The 21,055-nt window shown below is 48.9% G+C and overlaps 11 protein-coding genes across 11 annotated transcripts; 6 read left to right on the forward strand and 5 right to left on the reverse strand.

The window, feature by feature from the left end:
• Positions 1-182: 182 nt before the first annotated feature.
• TRVA0_027S00386 (uncharacterized protein) lies at positions 183-1,247 on the reverse strand (the record flags this gene model as incomplete). The annotated part of the gene is made up of 1 exon (XM_076685632.1): positions 183-1,247. One exon carries the CDS (start codon positions 1,245-1,247, stop codon positions 183-185), a length of 1,065 nt encoding a protein of 354 aa, XP_076540081.1.
• Positions 1,248-2,637: 1,390 nt separating this feature from the next.
• TRVA0_027S00408 (uncharacterized protein) lies at positions 2,638-3,279 on the forward strand (the record flags this gene model as incomplete). Its single annotated transcript, XM_076685633.1, has 1 exon — positions 2,638-3,279. The coding sequence occupies one exon, from the start codon at positions 2,638-2,640 to the stop codon at positions 3,277-3,279; it is 642 nt and encodes a 213-aa protein (XP_076540082.1).
• Positions 3,280-3,351: 72 nt separating this feature from the next.
• Positions 3,352-4,788, reverse strand: GWT1 (glucosaminyl-phosphotidylinositol O-acyltransferase; the record flags this gene model as incomplete). The annotated part of the gene is made up of 1 exon (XM_076685634.1): positions 3,352-4,788. One exon carries the CDS (start codon positions 4,786-4,788, stop codon positions 3,352-3,354), a length of 1,437 nt encoding a protein of 478 aa, XP_076540083.1.
• A 592-nt stretch (positions 4,789-5,380) lies between these two features.
• Positions 5,381-6,382, reverse strand: CBR1 (cytochrome b5 reductase family protein; the record flags this gene model as incomplete). The annotated part of the gene is made up of 3 exons (XM_076685635.1): positions 5,381-6,038; positions 6,086-6,167; positions 6,217-6,382. The coding sequence occupies 3 exons, from the start codon at positions 6,380-6,382 to the stop codon at positions 5,381-5,383; spliced, it is 906 nt and encodes a 301-aa protein (XP_076540084.1).
• A 2,132-nt stretch (positions 6,383-8,514) lies between these two features.
• On the forward strand, positions 8,515-10,206 carry TRVA0_027S00474 (WD40 repeat domain-containing protein; the record flags this gene model as incomplete). Its single annotated transcript, XM_076685636.1, has 1 exon — positions 8,515-10,206. One exon carries the CDS (start codon positions 8,515-8,517, stop codon positions 10,204-10,206), a length of 1,692 nt encoding a protein of 563 aa, XP_076540085.1.
• Positions 10,207-10,864: 658 nt separating this feature from the next.
• On the forward strand, positions 10,865-12,490 carry ARN1 (siderophore iron transporter Arn1p; the record flags this gene model as incomplete). Its single annotated transcript, XM_076685637.1, has 1 exon — positions 10,865-12,490. The coding sequence occupies one exon, from the start codon at positions 10,865-10,867 to the stop codon at positions 12,488-12,490; it is 1,626 nt and encodes a 541-aa protein (XP_076540086.1).
• A 411-nt stretch (positions 12,491-12,901) lies between these two features.
• Positions 12,902-13,885, forward strand: PER1 (Per1p; the record flags this gene model as incomplete). Its single annotated transcript, XM_076685638.1, has 1 exon — positions 12,902-13,885. The coding sequence occupies one exon, from the start codon at positions 12,902-12,904 to the stop codon at positions 13,883-13,885; it is 984 nt and encodes a 327-aa protein (XP_076540087.1).
• Positions 13,886-14,178: 293 nt separating this feature from the next.
• PCM1 (phosphoacetylglucosamine mutase PCM1) lies at positions 14,179-15,780 on the reverse strand (the record flags this gene model as incomplete). The annotated part of the gene is made up of 1 exon (XM_076685639.1): positions 14,179-15,780. The coding sequence occupies one exon, from the start codon at positions 15,778-15,780 to the stop codon at positions 14,179-14,181; it is 1,602 nt and encodes a 533-aa protein (XP_076540088.1).
• A 367-nt stretch (positions 15,781-16,147) lies between these two features.
• On the forward strand, positions 16,148-16,435 carry TRVA0_027S00562 (uncharacterized protein; the record flags this gene model as incomplete). The annotated part of the gene is made up of 2 exons (XM_076685640.1): positions 16,148-16,293; positions 16,342-16,435. The coding sequence occupies 2 exons, from the start codon at positions 16,148-16,150 to the stop codon at positions 16,433-16,435; spliced, it is 240 nt and encodes a 79-aa protein (XP_076540089.1).
• Positions 16,436-16,804: 369 nt separating this feature from the next.
• Positions 16,805-17,842, reverse strand: TRVA0_027S00584 (uncharacterized protein; the record flags this gene model as incomplete). Its single annotated transcript, XM_076685641.1, has 1 exon — positions 16,805-17,842. One exon carries the CDS (start codon positions 17,840-17,842, stop codon positions 16,805-16,807), a length of 1,038 nt encoding a protein of 345 aa, XP_076540090.1.
• A 2,130-nt stretch (positions 17,843-19,972) lies between these two features.
• On the forward strand, positions 19,973-20,929 carry TRVA0_027S00606 (uncharacterized protein; the record flags this gene model as incomplete). The annotated part of the gene is made up of 1 exon (XM_076685642.1): positions 19,973-20,929. One exon carries the CDS (start codon positions 19,973-19,975, stop codon positions 20,927-20,929), a length of 957 nt encoding a protein of 318 aa, XP_076540091.1.
• Between the last annotated feature and the right edge of the window lie 126 nt (positions 20,930-21,055).

Below are 21,055 nucleotides of genomic sequence, written 5' to 3' on the forward strand. Positions count from 1 at the left end.
GTACTATCAACGGTATAGCCTGGAAATCGAATGAGAACTCTCCGTTTGGCTGAGATCTCTTTTCTAGAAAGTACTACGACCCCCTATATCATGACATCGAATGAGAACACCCCTTTTACTGTGAGTAGAAACTTTGTAGCAATTAGTATCTATAACATACTTTTTAAATAATTAAGGATGGCCTAAATTCGGTTACCGTCTTTGTCAAAGGTGAGCTGCTTGCCAGTCTCGAGACACTCCTGGAGATCCTGGGCCCACTGGAGCACCTTAACATTAGCCTCCAAAGAGAACGGAACTGGCTTGTCATCCAGAATATAACCACAGAAAGAGTTCATCTCGTTAACGAACGCATACTCGAATCGCTCATAAAAGTTGTTTGGAACCTCGTTTCGAATGCCGTAAACGTCGGAGATGACGTTAAGGTTGCTCTGGGCGTTCTTGTTGACAGTGATCTTGCCCTCAGTGCCAATAATCTCAGTAACGTCCTCCTGGCCGTGGGCCATCATTCGAGAGGCATAGAACGTGGCAAGGCGCCCGTCGTGGAACTTGATCATGGCCAATGCATTATCAGAGTCATTCCACTCCTGAAGCTCTGGGTGGACGGCAGTAGTGCCAATGGCAGACATCTGCTTAGGCGTAGCGTGATCACCGTAGAAGAAGATGGCCAGATCCAGGTCGTGGATGGAACAGTCGACAATAATACCGCCCGAGTTGGCAGCGTACTTGACGAAGAAACCAGTGTGGTCCCGCTTGTCGCAGGTCTGGGATCGGAAGACATATGGTTCGCCAATGATTCCAGCATCGATCTTGGCCTTAGCATCCTGGTACGACTTGTCGAATCGTCGCGAGAAACCGCACAGCACCTTCTGCTTTGGGTACCGCTTGGCGGTTTCGACGACTCGCTTGGCGTCCTCGATCTTGATGGAGAGTGGCTTCTCGCAGCACACGTGGAGACCGGCCTCAATACCCTTGATGGTCTGCTCGGCGTGGACAGAGGTTGACGCAGCAATAAGAAGGGCCTCGATGTTGCCGGCCTCCTTCTCAAGCATTTCGTCAAACGACGCGTAGATCCGCACGCCAGGCAGGTTCTCCTCGGCCCACTCACGATCCTCCGGAGTAATCGAGCACCCGGCAACGAGGTTCGCTCCGGGAACTCGAGTGAGCATGTTCATGGAGTGGTATCGGCCAATCCGGCCCAGGCCCGAGATGGCAAAGTTGACCTTCTTCTTTGTGTAGCTCAGAGTCATATTTTTCTATTGTGTGTTTGTTGACTAGATAGTCTCGAGAATCAAATGGTATATAACTACTCAAATTTCAAGTCTCTCGCCAGAGGGAGCGCTACCGGTTTCAGTAATATAACTGGGCCCCCCGCAGAAAGCCTCCGAACTTCATGCAGGACACGTTGGTCTTTGGAGCTCGGGAGCATACTCCGATGACACCTTCGCGGGGCGATACCATGTGGGGCACAAATCGTGTTTAACGCTCCAAAGGCTGTTCGAAGGTCCCTAGTAGGCTCGGAGGGAAACCCGAGCTTAAAGCCGCAGCGTTTTGGTCAGTAGTTTCTCCGGCTCGGAGTCCATAATGGGCATCCGGGACATCTTCGCAAAGGATCTGGGGGTACCCCCATGCTCGGACTTCAACTCCGTCAGCGGTCATTCTGTAATTCGTGAACGGGTCATTAGCATTCAGATACACTCCAGTATCTCGGCAGAAAGTACGGAGCTCGGCTTGGGCCGTAGATTAGCATGTTCATTCCCCACGAAGTTAGTTAATAATTACGAGATCGTCAAGGTGATTGGAGAAAAGCTAAGGCTTAGAAGAGCTGCCGCAAAAACGTGCGGAATTGTATCTAGTGGCTAAAACCTAGCTCCTGAGAAGTTCTTTTGTACTAATCTGGATCTATCTTCGGGCCAAGAACGGGTGTGTCTTCGGCCAAGAACTGGCGTGGTACAATACTGTAGTAGAGAATAGGTAGGTAGGCGTTTCCGACTCGATTAGAACAATTTGGTAGGTACATCTCTGTACATTGGACATTTGAGCTTTTGTCATAACGCGTCCATCCAAATATAGCACTACAGAACAAGTTGAAATGCTTATCTTTTCTGCCGTTTGGCTGGAAGATCCTTGATATGAAAAGGTATTCATTGGGGAAGGCCCCAGGTAACATTGATCTTAGTTCAGGGGGGTCAATTCCACTGCGGAGCAACTGGCTCAACTATTTCCAGATTTTAGATATATCCGCTTATCGAATTCCTCAGTTAATTTCCCCCGTATCAAACGGTTAGCTAGTTTGAAGTGTATCGTGCGCCGCACAAGTCGCGGCTTAGTGCCACAGAATATGCACAAGCCGCGTATATAACAGCACAGAGTCTCGAAAATTGGAAAATGGACCCGCCATAGACTAGATCCGGAAGCCAGAAGAACTAACAGTAACTAATCGAAATAAACATGCTTAGACTTCATCAGCATGCCAATAGCTTTAACGCTGGTATACTGAGAGTTGGCTACTCCAGTATTGTCAAACCATCAGTTTTGGGTGTTGCAAGAAGCTTTCACAGCACAAAACAAACCAGATCAATAGTGAATCCAGTTACTCCAGATGAATCCTTCCTGATTAAAATTAGACGTCCAGGAAGAATGTGGGCCGAGCCCATGGATCCAAAGATGAAGCTGGGGATGCGGCCAATATACTCTGCATTGGCTGGCCACCACGTTGCATTCACCAAGAGAGCGTCGTTCGGGTTCTTGCTGGCGAGCTTGTATGCTGCATATGTGGTTGCTTCCGCTGCCACGCTTCCAAACTTCTTGGGTCTCATTGGTCTAGTGCCAATTGCTGCGCCGATTCCAATCATGCAGTATCTGACCTCTCCGTATGTTACGCGAATATTCCGAATGTACAAGAAGGACGAGCCGCAGACGATTGAGACCATTTCTAACGATGAGACTTTGGTGATTGAGAAAGTGTCTATGTTCGGGCGATCATTAAAGGCTACTGAGATCAAGCTCGCCGATATTCGACTTACCAATGAACGGTTTGGATGGGTCAATTGGGTCTATAAGGATAAGGAGACTGGTGAAGTGATTAAGATGTACGTTGCCGATAACATTGGAGGCATCAAAATGGATCGAATCTGGGGGATTATTGAGAGGAATAGCGGCGTCGACAATGGCCGGGGCTTCCTCAGCGAGCCAATGGAGGACAGCATTAACACCGCCAGTGAGAGCTCCACCACTGAAAGCGCCACCAATGAGAGCGCTAAGGAGAAGGAAGCCAGCTAAGTTTCTCCCCTTTTCCGTGTACATAGCAGTAGAAATAAATAAAAGGCGTCGAGCACATAACCAATTGAAGGGTTATATCTTTATTCGAATGTTCCGCTTGTACAAGAACATGGACACGCCAAACAAAAGGAACAGATAGCCCACCAATACCCCAATGCTCTCGGCAGGTTCCATATCAAGCGTTTTTAAGTTCATGTTAATGACTCCGGTGGACACATTGGCAAGCAGGAAAATTGCCAGCCCGTTAACGTTAACAGCTTCCAGAGATTCCGGCACTTTTTCACTATAGGCAGTATCTGGAGAAAAGAACAGGATCTCAGCAATAACAAATAACGCCAGAAAGCCAGTGTTGTAGGCACAGACCCACAGGACGTAGGGCAAGTTAGCCAGCCGTCTCGACGGCGTGACATACAAGTCTGCAATAGAAAGCAAAACATTGAATGCAACACTGAAAGCGACTAGGAATCCGGCGACTCTAATTCGAGCATCACCATTTCGCTTTGACTGAGCAAATTCCTTCTGGGTCTGAGGAATAAACAGTGACTTTGGCGAGATGGCGCTGGGAAGTACAAAGTATCCAGTCGATTTGCCAGCCAAAAAGATAGAAAGATAGCCAAAGAAGGAAAATATGCCTTCTTTGTTTGCAGAAATAATGTCTACTCGAGGAGCAGTAAGAATAAAAGCCCCAAGACTCGTCGTATTCAGCAGCAGCTCATAACCAAGAGCAATCGCCAGAGACACCGCGATCGTGGGGATATTCTTAGGCAGGAACTCAAAAGCAGCCACAAACGGAGGGAGCAGACCCAGGGTCATGAAAAAGTTCCAATGTACTCCGTACTCTGTAACGTGCTCATGGTAGTCAAAGTACTTGACGGCCAGGAGTCTGATTACTCCGAGCATGAGGACCGAAAATGCTTGTCTAACCGATCTCACCAGGGCCTTGCCGAAAGAGGTCTGGGTGCCCTCAAACCGATCCAAAAGCATTGCTCGCGCTGACACAATGCCCATAGAGAAAACGAATGATCCCACCCCGAGGTCCATGAGAGACGTGCCCCATGTCTCGACCTTGGCAAATCGCCGCGGGAAAATGGGGAAATCTACAGCCAGAATAGCCATGCAAGTGATTACCATCATTCCGCCTCTATAAGCAGTCAGGAAGGACCGTTTGGGCAGGTACTCTTCTCGGAGAGTCTTTTTGGAGGTGGTTTTCTTGAGTTTCCTCGGTGTAGAAGCCAGGCTCACGAGCAATGCTGGAATAAGGATACCAAGGTTCAATATCCAGGGTATTGCTGCGTATAGAGTCGTCGATAGGAGCAGGCCCAGCCAGTTGAGGACGAAATCGGCCATCATGAGCCCGCCGGAGACGGACTCGAACCGCGTCTTGAGTGTGCACCACGCCACGTACGACGAAAAGGCGATCAAAGTGACGACATATATCTCCGATATGCTTCCTCCGGACAGGCCTGTGACGAATTCCTCATGCCTCAGTTTATAGTCCTGTTCCGGCATTTTTCGTGAATGTGTGGTTATGTTTTTGATTTTGTCACGTATCATCATCCGGAGCACCCATGGTCCATGTCCGATGTAGGTGGATAACGAGCATTTAGGAAAGCGCATGTTAGTTATATGAATTTTTACTCCGAAATCATTTAATAGCGAGAGTATATAGCCCTGGATCTATGGTTAACTTTACGGATGTATGGGGGATCAATGGCTAAACGGAGTCATAAAGCATAACCAATGGCTAACTTTGGACGGGGATACATAAGCCTTAAGTTGTTATGTAACTGGCCAATCTACCATTTGCACTACAATTCTCCGCGAAGCGGAGCTACAGGGGGTTTGGGGGACTGGTCCCCCAAGTATTCCTGTCTAGTGTGTATTCGAGGGCCAGCCCTCGAGCTCCCGTAGCTCCGCTTCGCGGAGGCCTTCTGGGTCTCAACTACCACGATAACTTTGGACAGGGATACATAGCTCGGGACCGTGGTTAACTTTAGACGGAAATATAATAACTAATCTTGATTAGAGCCCATTGCCTAGGGCGAAGGAGGACTAATCGAAATATGAGGTTTCCAATATAATACTTGGCAGTTGGACGGGATCAATCTTCAATGACCTGAGCTGGAATACTATCAAAGTAGTAAGTATTGTAGTCTTTGAGCATTGGTGTAAGCGATTCAATCATGGGCGGTGGGCCGCTGATGAGAACCATTGAATCACTCGGGACATGCGACTTGATTATATCCGAAGTGATGAGTCCCGTAGAATAGCTGCCATCGCTTGCATCTTTCGGGGTCCGAACCACGTAGTGGACATCAAAGTAAGGGTATTTAGCAGCCAATGCGTCAATGTCGTCCTTGAGCAGAATATCTTCCTCAGTGTCGTTGGCGAAGATAAGGTTCATCTTTGTCGAGTCATTGGGATTCTTAACAATTGCATCAATGATCTGGAACATAGGCGTGATGCCTGTTCCACCAGCAATCATTGTGAGCTTGGGGTACGCGTTTGGCGTGTATAACCAGTCGCCAATTGGCCCCTTGGCCCTAATTACTTGGTACTGCCGCAGGTTACAGATGTGATTGCTCATCGGTTCACCGGGGTATCGTTTTACAAGAATTTCAAAGCTGCCCTCGCTTGTGCATGACAGCGGTGTATAATCTCCCCACATCAATTGACCACCAATCGCAGCAGTGACTCTGATACTCTGGCCTACTGCAACCCCCAGCCGGTCGTTATCTTTAGGCAATTTGAATTGTAGACTATTCCAGTTAGTTTTTCCGTTATATCAAGCGGGAAACACACGTACAGTACGGTATTATGATTGATGGGAATGACGTCCTCCACTTCAAATTCGGTATTCTTATCCTGTCGCAGCACAGTCATGGATCCTATCGTTTGTTAGCTCACCATACCCTCCTCTTATAAGTCCGTACGTACGCCCTCGGTAGAACTTGAAAGCAGCCAGCAAAAGCGCTGCGATTACACCGTAGATAATAAACCCTCTATCCATAATACCGGCTCCCACAATCAGCAATACGGCTGGAATAAACACTCCATGAAGGGGAGTTGACAATAGTTCGGCTCCTTGTAGCTTTCGGGCCATCTTCGTGGTATTTAGTGGGTTTGTGCTTTGTGTAGTTTGGTAGTTTGTATGGATTTCACGCTATGCAGGTCTTTTATAACGCCTCTCTCAATATCTTGGCAAACGGGGCTTTGCACACACACGAGTTTACTCAGTCGATATGCTTCTTCGAATAAAACAAACCTATTCCAGTCAATTAAAAGAACTTCAACACTTTTCACGAACTTACGTGAATCGATCTGCTGCATGGAAATGTATGGTCCCCGGCTTTAGCGCGCAGCGAGTATGTGCGGCTGAACTTACCGCAGGCCGTAGCAACTTCCTGTACTTCATGGAAGAGTCCATTTAGCTATTTAGGAATTGAAAGCTAATTCGAGAATACTCTACTTGAATAGTACTCTACCCACACTGGGGCTCTGCCCCAGACCCCGTAGTTGGGGGGGAACCCCCAAACCCCTCCAATACACCATCTCTACAGGCCCTCCGCGAAGCGGAGCTAAGGGGGGTCTGGGGGGCTGGCCCCCCAGGATAACCACTGTAGGAGTAGTACAATAGTACTCGAATAGTAGCTGATTCTGCCTGAGAGGCTAACTAGTTTAGTTCAGTTGGGGGGGCCAGCCCCCCAAACCCCCCAGGGCTCTGCTGCGCAGAGTTCATCCAGCTCTTTGAAATGTACTATATTGGTTAATTATGCAACGGGTTAGAATGACCGATCCATTAACTAGTAGAGTAACCGATCATATCGCCGGAGATTTGCCCCTATGAAATCACCGGATCGGCTCCACATGGCCCCAGCACTCTCCTCTCTACACACATGATATTACTATTGGTAGAGAAACCAAATACGAAGAAGACCCATTCTAATCATTAAAAGTTGGTGGAGCCGGTAACTTTACCAGGCCGAGAGCGCAAGGTTTCCAACCCACAGGCCTATCCAAACGATAGGCTGCATGACGATAACGAGGTGGGCGCTGTACCAGTCTAGCGGTTCTGAGCAACTACATATGTAATGTAATATCGAAGTCGCCCGTGATGTACTTAATTACGTTGGACTCCTTGTCACTTGATAAGAGCGGTGCCGAACATGACCGGGAAAAATGACCCAAATGGCCCGTGGTTAAACAGGTCGTGGCGGAAGGTGACATCATTTTTGTAGCGGCGCTGGGTAGTTTTTAATGTCGCTTTGCTTGTATTTCACCCTTTTATTTCGCCACCATCGGTGTTAGTTGCATTAGGGACATTTATTATTCGTCCAAAGCCATTGACGACTAGCTGAAAGCTATTAGCGATTCTCCGTCCTTGTGGCAAGGCACTGTACTACATTATTTGGACTCTTGATCTGGGGAATTAACGTTCTCCTCCTCTCCCCAGTCCCAGTACTACCATATCAAACTAATCGACAACCATCCCAGAGGTTGATAACCGCACAGGTTTTTTGCATAAGACTGATCCATCAGATTTATCCGTTTCCAAATTTACTGTTCATTCCAGGGAATTAAAAAAAAAAAGCAGGATATATACCCTTGATTTAAGGGAATAAGCTGGGGTTGGAGTGTTGAGTAACTCTACCCCCACAGTATCCGGAATCCTCCGTAAGCCTCTACTTATCGCCAAAACCAACCAAATATTTACTTGGTTCAACGAGATATCTACTTGGTCAAAAGCTTACCAATAACTGGCTGGCTCACCAATAACTGGCAGACTCATTAATAACTGATTGAGTGTCCAATCGCTTATCGGAAAGAGCTATTTGGGTATCTATTTGGTTCAGCGAGATATCTACTTGGTCAAAGGCTCACCAATAACTGGTAGACGCATTAATAACTGATTGAGTGTCCAATCGCTTATCGGAAAGAGCTATTTGGGTCAGATTTACTTATTTGGGCCACTTATCCGCAATCTCAGGAAGGCTACTTAAGTGGATATTCGCAAGACTACTCAGCTGGTTGATGAGCCCCTGTGGACGGAAAGCTGTTTGTTTATTTAGCATCAGGCAGCCCCCAGGAACCAACCTACCGTCCACACTCAATCAATAGTCCGCTTTGAATTCTAATCAGAAACACCGCCTTGAAAGCGTGGTGGATACCACCAATCCACCACCACATCCTCCGCGAAAGAAGCCCCGAGTCCTACCGCCTCTCGCCGCTGCCGCTATGCGCTCTTCGGCGTCTTCCTCCTCTTCTTCCACCTTCACCACTGTATCCTCGTCGACCGCCCCTTCCTCCATCATAGGCAATGGCTCCTCGGCGTCGGTCGTCCCGCACCCGCCTCTTTCGCCGCCTTTCCTTTACGCCCACCTGCCCAAGCCCCCCTCTGACTACCACGGATTTGATCTGTTTGAGGCGACCGGCATTGTCATTCAATCGCTTCAAGATCTGGGCTACGCAGCGCTCGCCAGCGACCTGAGCCTGCAGTCTGGCATTGTCGGACTCAAAAATTCGCAGACAGCTGACTTTGAGGCTAAGTTCGGGCAGTGCGACTGGCTCGCCGCCGAATCCGCCTACCTGCTGCTTGCCAAGGATAAACCGGGTGCTGATATCCTCTACGCCAAGTATTTACTGCGAAGGTTGCAGTTCTTTGGACTACTTTACACTGAGGGCACGGTGCCGGCACTGGAGTACCTCAGAACGTACCTTACGCCATTAAAATACAACCGTACGGATCTCCACCGCCTAGCGGCACTAGCAATGGGCAGTAAAGAAGCCATAGAAGCCGCATTCGCGTCGGTGTATTCGGATCCGACCCGCCAACGCATCTACTACACCCTTGTGGACCAGATCTCGGAGCTTAAATTCGAGCCTCCGCCCAAACAGCTTGGAACTCTGCTCAATCGTCTTAAGAAGTACAAACTAGCCCATTCGCCGAACCGGTTCATACCCGGAAAGGACGAAGAACTATTCTCTCTCGAGCAGGATCCACTCCCCATTACCAGTTCATACCGCCCCAGCGCTGTGGCCGGAAGGTTCCACGCCCATGGGTGTGAGTCCAGCGAAGTATGGTGCGTAGACTTCTCCAATCGTATAGACCGCATAGCCGTCGGCTACTCCAATGGCACGCTCATTGTCATTCGCGCTGATGACATGGAAGGTGTATTCATGTCGCACGACGCAGATGCCGGGCTCATTTGCGCCGCATGGTCTCCAGACGGCCAGTACCTGGCCACAGGCGACGACCTGGGCATGCTCCGCGTATTTGAATACGACGATATGATGGCGAACATTTCGGAGAACGATCACATGTATGAGGTGCATAGGGACAGCGTGTGCGGCATTGCATGGCTCCCCGACGGGAAGCGCTTCATCTCGGCGTCTACAGACCGTTCGATCCACTTGGTCGACGTTGAAGCCGGTGTTTCGCTTCTCATGTGCGACGCGTACCGCCCCGTAAGCATAGACGTGTCGCAGGACGGGCGCACGCTCTTCGTAGCGAGCTACGACTCGAAGGTGTACCTGCTAGATGTTGAGACGTGCCAGGTGCTGCGCGTCATTCGCATGCCTGCACCGTTGACGCACATCAAGGCCACCGCCGACGCAGCGCACTTCCTGGTGAGCATGGACCCGGGCGAGATATTTCTGTTCAGCACAGACACATTTGAAGTCGTCCAGCAGTATCAGGGTGCCTCGAACGACGGGTTCATTGTGCGGCCCATCTTCCTTGGCCCCGAGGACCAATACGTTGCATGTGGTAGCGCGGACGCTGGCATAATAATATGGAACCGGCATACGGGCGCAATTATTGATGAACTGCATGGGCATGCTAAGCTGGTCAATTGCCTGTCTTGGTCTGCGGGCCAGAACAAGCTGGTCAGCGGGTCCGATGACGGCATGGTTATTGTATGGAGATAGACAGCATTATTTATTATTTCTATTCTAGGCCACGGGGGCCATTATACAGTAAAACGGTGCAATAGTTGGTAAGATGGCATGGGAAAATGGCATAGGATGGGCTGGGTTGGTTAACAGTGGCAGTCAGCGCCGCAGATGCACTCTGCCGCTGTCGTCGTTTTGCAGTTGCAGGCCGATATGCGCCGTTTGCATCCCGCATCGACTATGTTGATGGTGATACCATGGCGGATGATTTTGTCGATTACATGGTCGGCGAATACGAGCATGGCAAGGGTGAATGCGGCTGCCAGCACGGCACAGATCGTCAATGCGTCCATCGGATATAATGACATCAAAGGGGTATCGTAAGTATTACAGCAGACAAACAGATAAACAACTACAGGGGAATAGAGTTAACATGTGTAGTCTATACTGTAATAACGTTTCGGAGTATTGCAGGAGCTTATAATACAGCGAGTTAGAGATCCTGCAAAGCTTTTTGGTGCATGCAGAATAATCAGGGGCCGTATACACCTGATTACCTGCAGAACAGACGTCAAGTCAAACCCCCCATAAGTACTGGCGATCAGCCTGTGGACCTAAATGTCAAATTCGCTGACCCCCATCCCTCATTTGTTGCGGAAATTGTGTGGAATTATCCCCCATTTCTCGTAGAACTATGCCTGGCGAAGCGACCGGCGGAGTCGCTGAGATTGAAGCCTCGTCATGGACCAAGAGGGGGCTTTACATCTCCTGGTCCGCAGTATTCCTCGTCTCAGTGGCGCTGACCTTTGAAATGCAGACACTCGTCGTCTACGCTAACTACGCGACGGCTCACTTCACGCGATTCGCGCTAATGTCGACCCTTTCCGTCGTCCAGGGAGTGCTCTACGTCATTTCTGCGCCGGTTATTGCCAAACTCGCCGATGTTCTGGGGCGGTTCGAGGGATACATAATCACAATTGCAATGGTTGTCATTGGCACGGTACTGCTGGCTACAGCTCCGAACATTACGGTCTACTTCGCAGCTCAGATCTTCTACATCATGGGCCAGAACGGCCTCGAGTTCATGAACGCGCTATTTGCGGCGGATACGTCGACCCTCGTTAACAGGGCCTTCCTGACCATGGTCCCCAATCTCTCGTTCCTGTTCGTACCTTACTTAGCTGCTCCGCTGACTACCTTCATGCTCGATCGATACAATTGGCGGTGGGGTATCGGCACCTGGGCCATCGTGCTGCCTTGCTGCGCAGTGCCATTGCTCGTTGCGCTATTCAGGAACAAACTAGAGACCAGGCGGGTCGTTGAGAGAGTTTCAATGTCTACGGCTCTTGCCCAGCTGGACCTCGTAGGCATCTCCCTCCTTGCATCGGGGCTTCTGGTCCTTTTTATCGGCGTGCCCCAGGCTAAATCTCCAGAAAGTTCCAGCTCGGCATACGCCCTTCTTGTTTTTGGGGGTGCTTTGATGGGCGCATTCTGGCTCTATGAACAGCGGTACGCCCGTAATCCAGTGATCAATTTCCACCTCATATTACAATGGCGGCTGTTTGCTGTGTACGCATTCATTCTGCTGCACTTCATGGCCTACTTCATCTATTATGCATACTTTTTCGCATGGCTGTTAGTTGTGTTTGATCTGCCCAACACAATTGCTGGAGATATCAACGTCACGGCAACAGTCTCCTCCATCGTCTCCGGGTTCATTGGAGCCCTGGCGATCCGCTACTTCCGCCGCGCCAAGTGGGTCATTGCTAGCGGTGTCGTTATCCATTTCCTGGGCCTCTGCCTTATCATGCATTTCCGAAAGATGGGCACCTCAGCCGGGAAGCTCATTTTCGCAGAGTTCGTTGACGGATTCGGCACCGGTCTTCTTACGATGCCCGCCTTCGTATACCTTCACTCTTTGTGTGCCCATGCCGATGTCGCCCAAGCGTCTGCCATCTTCTACTCGTTCTGTTCAATTGGCCAGATCATTGGCAACTCCATCTGTGGGGCGCTCTACCGGCACTTTTACCCGATGTTCCTGGAGCTGAATCTCCCGGATATGAGCAAGGAGTGGATCGAAAAGATTGTAAATGACTACACTCTCGTTCTCGAGTACCCAATGGGCACGCCTATCCGCCAGGCTATTGCGAACGCTTACAATTCGACCATGAGAATGCTTCTCATGCCGCCGATACTTGTCTATATTGTCATGTTCTGCATACTGCTTACTTTTAACAACGACGAGCTGCCTGACGAAGAACCTGCTCCAAAGAAAAACCAATGTGACAATATTGATGAATCTACAACCCTTCTTCCATAGACCTTATAACTATAGACTTCTGTACATTAGCAATCTCACTAGCTAACATTTCCTGTAATTCTCCTCAAACCCCCCCCTGGGGCTCCGCTCCACGGAGTTCTTCTGCCTCATCTACAATCCTCCGCGAAGCGGAGCTACGGGGGTCTGGGGGCTGGCCCCCAGGTCAATTAAAGCCGTGGAGCATTTATGGGGGGACCAGTCCCCCCAAACCCCCCTGTGGCTCCGCTGACGCGGAGAGTCTCTAAGGAGTACTACTAATAACTGCTATGATTTCATTAGCTATTTTTATTATTGGTATTATTTTTACTTTTATACTGGTAATAGAGTAGCAAAGATCAATAGATGTAAGTGCAAGGGGTGCTATTGAAGATGGTGATTTGTGACGGGACCGATCCCAAACACCACCCGAGAATGAAGATAGGGGTACTAGCGGTACTATCGGCAATAACAGCGGTCGTGAACGCATCTGTTGGCGATAGACTGCCGCAGTTCCAAGAGTGCGTACAGAATTGCATTGATGTAGAATGCCAGGGTAAGGCGGAACTGCCAACACACCTGAAGTTTCTACTGTGGGACTGCCCCCAGGACTGCGACTATGTCTGCCAGCGAGGCATCACAGCGCAGAGAATCGAAAGTGGCCAAGAAGTGGTTCAATTCCATGGGAAATGGCCATTTCTACGTGTATATGGCGTGCAAGAGCCAGCTTCGGTCATCTTTTCCATCCTCAATCTCATCCCGCACTACCACGGGTTCCGCATGATCCAGAAGGTGTTCAAAGATGAGAAGAAGTATGATATCCATCTGGGTCTGTACTACAAGGTTTTCGCCATTATTGGCATGAACGCGTGGTTCTGGTCTTCGGTGTTCCACACGCGGGACTTCATCGTCACCGAGCGGCTCGACTACTTCGGGGCTGGATTGACCATTCTATACGGTCTTTACACGGCTCTGGTGCGCATTTTCCGGCTAGACAAACGAGAAAATAAACTTGCTCGAAGAATTGTTACCGCTGCGTGCGTGTTGGTGTATCTGGGCCATGTCGGGTACCTGACTCTTATTAGATGGTCGTACAGTTATAACATGGCTTTTGGCGTTATAGTGGGACTCATCCAGAACGTCCTGTGGTCGGTACATGCGTTCAGAAGCTACTTCAAGATGCAAAACGAGCAGCTGGCCTCTTCCCAGAGACATAACGGGTGGGCTCTATGGCCTTTCTTCATTGTCCTGTCGATTTCCTGCGGGATGGCTTTTGAATTACTGGACTTCCCTCCTATTTGGGACGCTGTAGATGCTCATTCGTTGTGGCATGCTGCTACTATTGTCCCGTGCTACTGGTGGTACTGGTGGATGCAAAAGGACTACGAGTATTTAAAGGCGACCAAACGTAAAGGCTAACTCAATTGCCTAGACAAGTCAATGAATATGCTGGACTAATGCCCTCCGCGCAGCCACTATTGGGGGGACCAGTCCCCCCAAACCCCCCTGGGGCTCCGCTACGCGGAGATTTTGAGCTGTAGCCGGGCACAGTGTATTCCGTTACGAATTGTAACGGGACATTCGTTACAAGTTGGGAGTTTGTAACAAATGGTTGTAACGGGGGTCTGGGGGCTGGCCCCCAGCTATGGGAGCTCGAGGGCTGGCCCTCGAAGTAGATGAAGAGGTAGTAGTATATTATGCAATTAGTTTTTTTATTCGGCCAATCGCGAGACCTTCAACGCAAGCTCGTCAGCCTGGGTTCGAGTAGCCGCTTCGGCATAGACTCGGACGACGTTTTCGGTACCACTGGCTCGCACAAACGATCGGCCCTGGTTATACCTGTTTACGAGCTCGTCGATTCGAGCCTGGACGCCAGGTGGAGAAACCAGCTTTCGCTCGGCGTCAGTGGTCTTGAACACAGTGCGGTCGGCGACCTCGACCTTGAGCAGCCGGTTTGGCAGGTCAGTGTAGGACTGGTCCCAGTCTGCAGGACCCCACTGCTTGAGAACAAGCACAGCGATTACCAGTAGCAAGTCGGAGATCGAGTCACCGACCGTCTGGTTGATGAGGTCGGAGAACGCCAGGAGCGAGTCAATGGCAGCCTTCTGGGCTGGGGAGTTGACCTGGAAGGATTGGAGAGTAGCCACAGCGTTTGGATCGAACAGAACCGTACCGTGGCCGTTAGCCTCGAAATAAACGCCAATGTCGAACCCTAGCGCCGCATGATGCAAGTGCTTAACACCAGTTGGCGTGCACACTACCGGCAAGTTAAGGGTGTTTTCGATGTACTCCGTGGAAGCCCCATTGGCATAAGCAGTCTGGACGACGCCAATTTTAAGGTCAATGCCCGTTTGGGCGACCAATTCTCCAAGGAAAGCCGCAGCAAGCGTAGCGATCTTGTCGCCATCAAGCAGCTTGAACGTCTCACCATCTTCTTCAATGTAGTAGAACACGATTCGGTCGGCGTCTCCGTCAAAACTGGCGTAGAGCTTGCCTGGAACCGGAGATGTCACGCCCTTGGGAAGCCTCTGCTGTGTCTTGACGTAGTCTGCGCCACAGTCAAAGTTCAACATCTCAGGTTTGTCCGCACTATCGTTCACGACAGTTACATCTACGAATCCCGTCAAATACTTGGCCATTTCCTCGATCTTAGGGCCACCAATGCCGTTAGCGGTATCGATAGTGATGTGGTACGGAGTCTGGGAGACCGCGGTCTCTTCAAGCACCTTCTTGAACGCCGTACTCAATTTCTTGTAATAACCCTCTTCAGTAGGCACTCCATAGGAAGCAGGAGACTTGAGAGTGTTGAGAGCTCGCACAAGATAGTGCAATTGCGGAGTCGTCAGCAGGCCGTAGTCGGTAATCTCAGCATTGACGGCCTTCAGGCCATCAGCGAGTGCCGCCACAAGCCTCGGGCCCGACTCCCGCGAGTCTCGCGCGTAAATGACCTTAGCAGGCGCGCTCATGTCGATTGAGAGCTCCTTAGCGAGCGCGTCGACTTCATTGACGAGTTCCTCGTCGGTTCGCGCATTGGCCAGCTGGGTCGCGTAGGCTTCCCACGCGCTCTCCAGCATCTCTCCCTGAGGGTCAATGAGCTTGACGCCATTGTCGGCTGGTGGGTTATGGCTCGCGGTGACCATGACGCCAATGACCTGCGACTTCATGTACCGCGACCGCATCGCCGCGAGGATTCCGCTACGAAACATGGTCGAATCGAGCAGATCCGCGTTCATTCGGAACCCGGCCGTTCCGTATGCAAAGTCCCCGACCTCAGCCGGTCGTGGGTGTGCTTTCGACAGCTCGATGATGCTCATTTTTGAGTTTTTAGTCTTCGTTCTCGACCTTTTAGCGATGACGTTGGAACTTCAAAACGGTCGTCCCTGAAACGGATCATCCCGCGCCGCACCACACCTGGGGCTCTGCCCCAGACCCCGTAGTTGGGGGGTTCCACCCCCCAAACCCCCCCTTTTTTTTCCCAGGCTTCTACAAACCCCTCGGCGTAGCCGAGCTACGGGGAGTTTGAGGGTCTGGCCCCTCAATGCCCTCGTCGAAGGTCCAATTTGATCAGTTCATGCGGTGGATGGTCAAAATACAGTTAATTAATGTTAATTCGGTATAATATGGTGAAGGCCGGGACAAAACTGAAATTTGGATCCCGGAGGGGCTACGAGAGAGACGACGATGGCTCCTCCTACTGTGGTGATGAGTAGGAAGGACGTGGAGGCCAAGTATAACATGTCTGGCCCCACGACTGAGATCACCCAGTTTGAATGCAAGCTGAAGAACGAGGAGGTCGTTTGCGTACCGTTTACGAGATACTTTAGACAGTAGGTTTTACATTGAAATGCGATATGAACAATGTTAATGTAGAGCAGGATTATCAACAATGCAGGGCGAACGAACTTGGTAGAAATCACCGACAAGAACTCCAATTTGGAAGTCGACTTTGAGAAGATCACTCAGTTATAGCGTTTTAATATGCCGCATATTGTTGCAACTATGATGAAAATACCAGGTACCGGTAGTGGATTCATTGCCGTTATAGCATTTGAGTTTCGTGTGTTAGTACTCGACCCCTTCCCTTGTAATAAATGCAATTAGCGGAAATAGACCAATCTGTATAGTATACAGTAGTTCGCGTGCTACAATTTCTACTGGATGACCATTCTACGACCCGTTAGACAGAAGCTGTTACTTCTGTAGCCCTATTCCCACCAAGAATGACCTCTCAGTTAATTCTAATAAATTGCTCCTAAACGTTATAAAGATTATTGTATTTTTGGGCATCTACGGTACATCTGCTTCAGCTCCCTCTCTCTTTACCTTCGTCCTTATAGGTTATGCCAATTGGGAATGCCGCCATTCGTCCAAAGCTTGCTCATCATCACCGCCTTGATAATTGACGACGCGGAAAAATGCTCGACGCCGCTCTTGATCTGTTTCCTTCACATACACAGCTGGAGCCACATCTCTAACATGGCCATGCACGAGGAAAATCGTAACGGCTCCAATTCTATGCAGTGATTCTAGGAAAAAACCAAGGACCGCAAGTTTGATCTTCCCTTTACCATCATCTTCGTCAAGCCAGGTTACGGTTGGATTCTCATAATCGGTCTTGTTCTGACCCGGTGTTCTAAAGTCAACTAGAAGAGCACTCTTGCCATCCGACACAACAACGAAAGGGCACTGAAGAGGTACAGCGTATCGTTGTATCTGGTCTAAGATCTTTCCACTTTTTTCAGGAACCAAAAATTGCTCTCCACATGCGGATGTAAAGAAGTCGTTCTTCAATGTACCTACTTTTTTGTATTCCACGATAAGGTTTGAGCGTCCCAGAAATTTGAATAGCATATCCAGTTGTACTCCGCCGGTATTTTTGGCCCGAAAAATCTCTGGCATGGGCTGAAGATAAACTTGTCTTCCTTCAGTAACCATACCCTTACCGACGATAAGCTCGACAACTCTCTCAATAGGCCACGTAAGAGCATGGCTGGAATGATCGACTACAGATGCTTCATTCCGGACAAGATGGTTTTGAGGGAAAAAAGGTTCTTCGATTTCCGACGGTTGAATTGATCGCAAGCCTGTTTTGCCCAATTTCGTCCAATAACTGTCATCGCCCTTATAGATTTTCCACCGTCTGTAATCATTTTTCCTCTTCATCGTCCTCGTCCTCTTCTTCCCCTTCTTCTCAACCATATCAGTTTCGTACTCAGAACCCGCCGAGTCCTCGGCGCTAGGCCCTATTGGGTTGACTGTATCGGCATTGCGCATGTCTACACCAGTGTTTAAAGGAGTGGAAAAGTATTTTGAGATTTCGATCCTTGTTACTTTGTGTTCTCCCTGTTCTGCCATTTCTGACTGAATTCCATACATTCACGAATGAATAAAAAAAGCTGGAGAGAATTGATGTCCTTGTGCAGCGTTCTTCGACTTTATAGAATCTGTGGCCTAATAATATGAGGATGCCATTGACTATGAAATGAGGCTTTCACTGAAATCTGGATCTCTGCATGCAGCGCTTTCGAAATGAGGCTCGCAGTGAATATCATAATATGTTCTAGATTGACACGCTAGCAAAGCATTCGTCAATCGCATGAAATGGAGAGATGTGAGCTTCTCAATTCCCTAGGAGAACTGTTTGCTTGAGTCCCTGGGGAGAAAACCACAATCCACATTGCAAACGTGATAAAGCTGTCAACCGGCTTGATATGGTAGGAACTTTGTCATTGTGTGAATGATTACCCGTAAACCACATATGTAATGACTCGACCCTCATCGAAGACTTTAACAAATCAAACCATAAATCATTTTGCCATTATGTACCAAATATTGTTACCCGCACCCGGTTCTGATATAATACTGTAACGTCCCCCGTCGCATAGTTAGGAGTCCGAGACGTTCCATTCGTCATCTGGCGTTGCTACACCCCGCGATTTCACTTATTGGTATTAGCCCTCACCGTTTCACGTTTCCCTTTCTACTGGGAATGAAATCTATATAAACTCGGCTTCTTTTTTGTAATTTCGAACTCTTCATCCTTTGGGTTATTGTCTTCTCAGTTACTTTACTAGTGACGCCAATGGCTAATCCAAAGGCTGTTGAGCTCTCCTGGTTAACGCTGCACTGGTCGCCGACGTCCCTGACGGCATTGTCAATGGGGGTAAACGGCTGGTGTGTAACGTAATCAGTTAGAATCCTGGGGAGTCTCGCCGGGGCTAACGGCCTTCGTCGGGGCTCCCCTTTTCCTTTGCTCGACCGTAACTCACTAAGTAGCGCTAGTGCTATCCAGTTTATCTGCGGAATCCATCCTAAGCAGTGGACAGGAGCGTTACACTATAATCCAAAGGATGAGGCTCCTTTGAGGTTGTCAAGATCTTCGTCCCCGAAGATTTTGAAGAAAATCTTGAGGGAGTTCAGGGGGCTCATTTCTCGCGTTCCCACGCGCGGATCAGAGTTACCCCTCTCGATATTATCGATTTTTTTTTCAGAGGTTGCATGGCGGGTGTCCTCATTTCAGCTTACCTTGCATGGTGATATCAAACACTTGCATAGTCAAGCAGAATACAGTCCGCCAGTACATGTACTTTACGGTAACAAAAAGTTACAAAGTGCAAGGCCAGAGTAAACAATATTTAGACTGCTAGATAAACCGGTAAAAAAATAAATGTGCAGAACATTAATAAAAGTCGTTAATGAGTCGTTAATTGTACTGGCATATCAAGCATATCAAGCATATCGCATTACCAGGTACCGCGACTGTGGGCTCATCGATAGCCCCAAAATCGAGCCCGCGTTCCCGCCCACATCAAGATAAGACATTTAGCGCGTATTTTTGAGCACGGCATACGCTAAGATTGTCAATCGCATATAAACGTGCTGAAACATTTGCCCCGGTGTGAGTTTAGGATGTTGAGCCGACAGTTACGGCAACATCTGTACTTCTGTTTGGTTACCTTGGATCGATAATCATACTACCTTGGTACTACAACTCAATTACTCAACAACAGCCCTATAGTAGCGTCATATCCCATAATGAGGCATACGCAATGGAGAAAGTATTAGAAAAGCAATTCACCCGTCACCGCGCGTGTCATTAGCTCGGTTATCCCCTTGCTATTTTGCTCTACCCGGGTGATCAGGTAATCATTATTTTTCTGGCAATCTCTCCACTTGCTTGTACCAATACTTGGGACTCGTTACACCCCTACTCTTTTCCTGACAAAAATACGTCTAGCATTGAAATGAGGATCGTGATGCATGATACTGAGGCAGCATATAGAGTTGTAAAGCACCATACTGTACTTACAATTAGAGTTTCACATTGAGGTTAGCTCTGCTTCCGCTGGTCAGCACACAGCAAACCTGCATCACATAGTCTCAATCTCAAATGAGGTCAAGTACGGAATATATAAGCGCAACATCAACTTACTCTCTAATTGTCGCCTTATATAACGAGGTATTCCATCATCCAAATCAAAACGCTACACGGTATCCATCTAGAAAATGGGTTTTACGGATTTTCCAAGATGTAAAGATATTACATTATATCCTTACGATCCAGTCAAGACGAATAGAGATATCGAGCGATTGCTTCGGCTTCCATACCGCCATAGGCATAATCCGTTTATACCAATGCCACAATGGCCTCCTGTTACGACCAAGGACAAAGTAACAATCCAGCTGAAAACCGAACTGGAGGAGCCCGAGGAATTGGTCCCGCGCTGCTTTGAAGCTAGGATTGTGAGTGGTCCAGACGAATTAAAGCTCCCTCGAGATCGCGATGTGGTACTTGAAATGTATAACCCCTATTCTTTGGGCTGGTTTCCCGAGTGGTCACATCTATTTACGCATACGATTGCTAGTTACAGAAAGCTGGAACATCTGCAGGGCACAAGAATCCCAAAGTACTATGGGTCATTTGCTATGGTCGTGCCCACCGGGACGCTGAAGGGCCGGCAAATTCCAGTCATTCTCAGAGAACTTATAGATGGAACGAACGTGGGCGAGTTGGACGAAGAGGACTATTCAACGGAAACGCGGCAGTTAATTATGGAGGAAGTGATTGCTGCAGAAAGGGAGCTTGACAAGGCAGGAGTGTCATTAGCACTCACTCTAAGCCCTGATGTATTTATTCTGGTCGAAGAAGAGGCAAAGTTCAGAGTTGTTGTATGGTATTTTGCATATACTGCACTTGATCCTGCGGCAGAAGATATATTTATACGCCCTGGAGGTCTCCCTGTTGTTTTACTTAAATGGAAAACGGCACTACTTGGGGAATACGAATTCGATTGGTTGGTTGACTGGCCGTGGGTTCCATGGTTATACGAGAAGTACCGCCGTGAGCTGGAGGAAATCTATGTTACAGATCGACTAGTTGAAGAGGCTAATGGATTTGATAAGCAGATTAAATGGATTGGGGGACTCGATAAACAAATTGAATGGGTTGGAGAGACAAAGTGATTTAGCTCCCTGAGCCTACCAATGAAAGTCGTTTGAAGAGAGTGCCATGATAACTAGCGGTAGTGATGGAAAGTCAAACCCTGGAAAAAATCAGCGATATTGCCTTAATACGTGTGAGCTATACCA

The sequence above is a fragment of the Trichomonascus vanleenenianus genome (genome assembly GCF_965637985.1).
Source record: "Trichomonascus vanleenenianus strain CLIB 3782 genome assembly, contig: TRVA0_027S, whole genome shotgun sequence".
NCBI lineage: Eukaryota > Fungi > Ascomycota > Dipodascomycetes > Dipodascales > Trichomonascaceae > Blastobotrys > Blastobotrys vanleenenianus.